The 3,524-nt window shown below is 35.7% G+C and overlaps 1 protein-coding gene across 1 annotated transcript; it reads left to right on the forward strand.

Annotated features, from left to right (window-relative positions):
• Window positions 1–2,522, forward strand: LOC140827315 (pirin-like protein). Its single transcript, XM_073189966.1, has 7 exons — window positions 1–296; window positions 487–536; window positions 837–875; window positions 971–999; window positions 1,089–1,151; window positions 1,266–1,369; window positions 1,811–2,522. The coding sequence occupies exons 1-7, from the start codon at window positions 181–183 to the stop codon at window positions 2,292–2,294; spliced, it is 885 nt and encodes a 294-aa protein (XP_073046067.1). The 5' UTR covers window positions 1–180; the 3' UTR covers window positions 2,295–2,522.
• Window positions 2,523–3,524: the final 1,002 nt, after the last annotated feature.

Consider the following 3,524-nt stretch of genomic DNA (forward strand, 5'->3'; position numbering starts at 1 on the left):
ACGTTATACAAACTCTCTATATATAGAGATCACGCTTCCATTTATGGTCAAGGCCAAAACACATAAATCAAGGAGAGTTTTGCTGTGATTTCTTTTATATAAACTTGTGCAGTTGAATCTTAAGTAGCCCACGATTCCCAGGAAGAACTTGAAAGTATTTTCTTGTTCTTGACAAATATCATGTCGTCTTCGGAAGAAAACTTGGGATTTGAGCAGCCGAGATTGGTTTCCAAGAAATTGTTGGCCAAGTCACAGAGTGAGGGTGCCGGCGCCGTTTCTACTAGAAGCATTGGAAGGTATCTGTGTTCCATCTTTTTCTTGATTTGCATGAGTTTCTGTTATTTACTGAGACTAGAGTTTTCTAAGTGGAAAATCCCTGTTGGATTGTGTTTGATGTTGTTTTCAAAATGTTTCTGATATGTTATTTGATGGGATGTTGGATTCTCAATGGCTTAAAGATATTGGTTTGGTTGGTATAATTTTCAGGCAAGAATTGAAGCATCTGGATCCATTCCTCATGCTGGATGAATTTTCAAGTAATATTTTATGATATGCTGTTGTTTTCCTTGCGTTGACTAAGTTTATTCATTGCACCATTTAACAATCTTGATTGATTTCGTCGGCGTTTGGATTCATTGATTTCAACTCGAATTTGAACATCTTTTTTCGATTCGGATCTTGTGAAATGTAGTCATGTGATGTATGGATATGAAAATTATTTAAACAGAGATTAGTCCCAAGTCAAATCCGAATTCATGGATAGCTTTGGACTTCTATTTCATTTCCTTATCAAGAATCTGTTTTTTCCACTAATTTCTGTAAATTTGATTCCACAGTTTCACCCCCTGCTGGATTTCCTGATCATCCACACCGTGGTAATTTGAAACATTTCAATATGTCTCAGTTTTTTTACCCTTTCGAAATTGTGTATAAATGATAAATCTCAAGCTTACCACGTTTCGCATTACAGGTTTCGAGACCGTTACATACGTGTTGCAGGTAACTCGGCTTGTCTAGAAACCATATGTCAATAGTCTACTTGTTCTAAATGCGAATATCGAACTCAAATTTGTCTTCTGCACGCACAGGGAGGTGTCACTCATCAAGATTTTGCTGGACACAAGGGTACAATTCATGAGGGGGATATTCAGGTAATGGATAACGAATTCTTATGTTCGCTATCTAAGAAAAATGTATCAATCTAGTTCTAATTGTTTCCCCTATTCATTGTGTATTTTAAAATCTTCTTGAATGGAATCATGCAGTGGATGACAGCCGGGAGAGGCATCGTTCATTCGGAAATGCCTGCAGGGGATGGACCTAACACTGGTCTGCAGCTGTGGATCAATCTCGCTTCCAAGGATAAAATGTGAGTTCTCGTCTTTCTTTGGATGTACATGGAGACTACTAAATGTAAGCAAACTTCGAAGTTTGATAGTTGAACAATGCATTGAGTCGATGGTTTCGAATTTGCAGTAGTACACTTCTTGAGTATGATGTTGGATTTGGTTGCATCAGTTGGTCCGGGGCAGTAGAATTACAAAAACTACACAAACACTGATCTGCATAGCGCGACTCATTAAATGTTCGTTGAATCATTCTGGAAGATAATCGATATCTAGGACATATTTAGAAAGTTCAGCTAGTGTGCAGAGAGATAAGCAAGAAGGCTATCTGCATAAAGTGTACCTTAATGCATTGGCACATATTTCTGTAGAAGGAATGCTATTATAATAGATAGGAAATGTCCTAAAGAACTAAACAAGAACTCTTTATATAATCTTACGACAATCCTCCTCCTTATTCTCAGGATTGAACCACGGTATCAAGAATTACTCGATAAGGAAATCCCAAGGGTGGAGAAAGATGGAGTTGTTGTAAAAATTATTGCCGGGGAATCAATGGGTGTTCAGTCTCGGGTATATACACGAACCCCAACAATGTTTCTCGACTTCACCGTGGAACCAAATGCTCAATACCATCAAGTTATCCCCAAGTCATGGAATGCCTTCGTCTACATACTCAAAGGTGAAGGAGTCTTTTGCACCCCGGATTCTCATCCTACATCCGCACACCATATCCTCGTCTTGGGTCCTGGTGAAGGCCTTAGCGTATGGAACAAATCTTCGATGCCATTGAGGTTTATTTTGGTCGGTGGGCAGCCGCTCAATGAGCCGGTAGCTCAACATGGTCCTTTTGTGATGAATTCACAAGCCGAAATCGACAAGACTATGGAAGACTATTTCTACAAAAGGAATGGCTTCGAAATGGCAAGGTACTGGAGATCTAACTAAAAAATATTTGTGTTTGGCGATTACTACCAGTTTCAATCCTTACCAAACACAGTCTAGAAGATAGATGGATATATTCCACAACCATTGGTTTGGTGATAAGAAGACATATTGGGTTTGTTGCATTTATGTGATCTTTTTTCTTGAAACTGCTTGCTTTGTTTTCCTTGTATTGGTTCATAATTTGGAAGTTGATCTTATTATTAATAAAATATTTTTCTTCTTTAATTAGATATTAAGCACATTGGCCATCAATTTTGTTTGTGGGGAGGACTGGGAAGACTTTTATTTTATGAGTGAGTAGTAATCACACTTTGAGTGTGCCTCCACCTAGAGCTTAATTGCTTAATTTGCTTTCACCACTGGAAAACAAAAGAATGTGGCAAAGATTGAATATGTGATAAATTGGGATCTTAGACTTTGTCATGTTTTAAATTTTTTCAAATAAAGTTTATTTTTTTTGTTTTTTTTCAATGTTGTCTAGATAATATGCTTTTGTATAAGTGTGATAAGCGGAATTTTGTAAAAAAGAATATCTCAAACTTTGTGTATCATGCATGGTCTTGAGTCCTATTTCTATACAAGACAAAACATTATACAAAATCTCTTACTTGAAGCCATAACATCTTACTCGGACAGTCTTTCATGGGCTTGAAGGCCAATTCTTTTTAATGTCAAAATGGTACTGAATATCCATATAACATTTCCCATCATCATCGGTAACCTGAAAAGAAATAGTACAAGTAATTAGTAAAAATGGTCATTTCCCTCCAGTAGCATCCTTCTATTATTGTATATTGATAATTTTTCATGTATACCAGCGGCTCGTATAATACACGGTGTGTGTTTGTACAATGTTTTTTTAAACATATTTTAAACTGTATTGAATTAATATTTGAATGATTGAGAACTTAAATTAAAATTAAAGACTTTTAAAGTTAATGGTACTTTGGTATTTTACAAACTTGACATCAGAAAAACCAAATATATTCTTATCTATCAAGTGGCCTGGTGACTCTTTTTTACCTCAAAATCCAAGAACAAATAAATAGACATGAAGGCCAATTTAACATGTAAGTTGCTTCACTTGTCTTGTTGATTAATTTGCTGAAATCAATTGATATAATTTCTTATCTACCTGTTTAATATTTTTTTAAGATAGCAGCTATAAAAAAATGTTATAAAAGAACCCTTTCTTTGGAACATCATTGCTTTATATTTAAAGTAATCAGT

The sequence above is a fragment of the Primulina eburnea genome, chromosome 3 (genome assembly GCF_022965805.1).
Source record: "Primulina eburnea isolate SZY01 chromosome 3, ASM2296580v1, whole genome shotgun sequence".
NCBI lineage: Eukaryota > Viridiplantae > Streptophyta > Magnoliopsida > Lamiales > Gesneriaceae > Primulina > Primulina eburnea.

Bases quoted from the DNA above. Each gene is read 5' to 3' on its own strand.
- LOC140827315 (XM_073189966.1), top strand. From the start codon at position 181: ATGTCGTCTTCGGAAGAAAACTTGGGATTTGAGCAGCCGAGATTGGTT. The intron at 297-486 runs GTATCTGTGTTC...TATAATTTTCAG, and splicing joins TCTACTAGAAGCATTGGAAG to GCAAGAATTGAAGCATCTGG. The intron at 1,152-1,265 runs GTAATGGATAAC...GGAATCATGCAG, and splicing joins TTCATGAGGGGGATATTCAG to TGGATGACAGCCGGGAGAGG.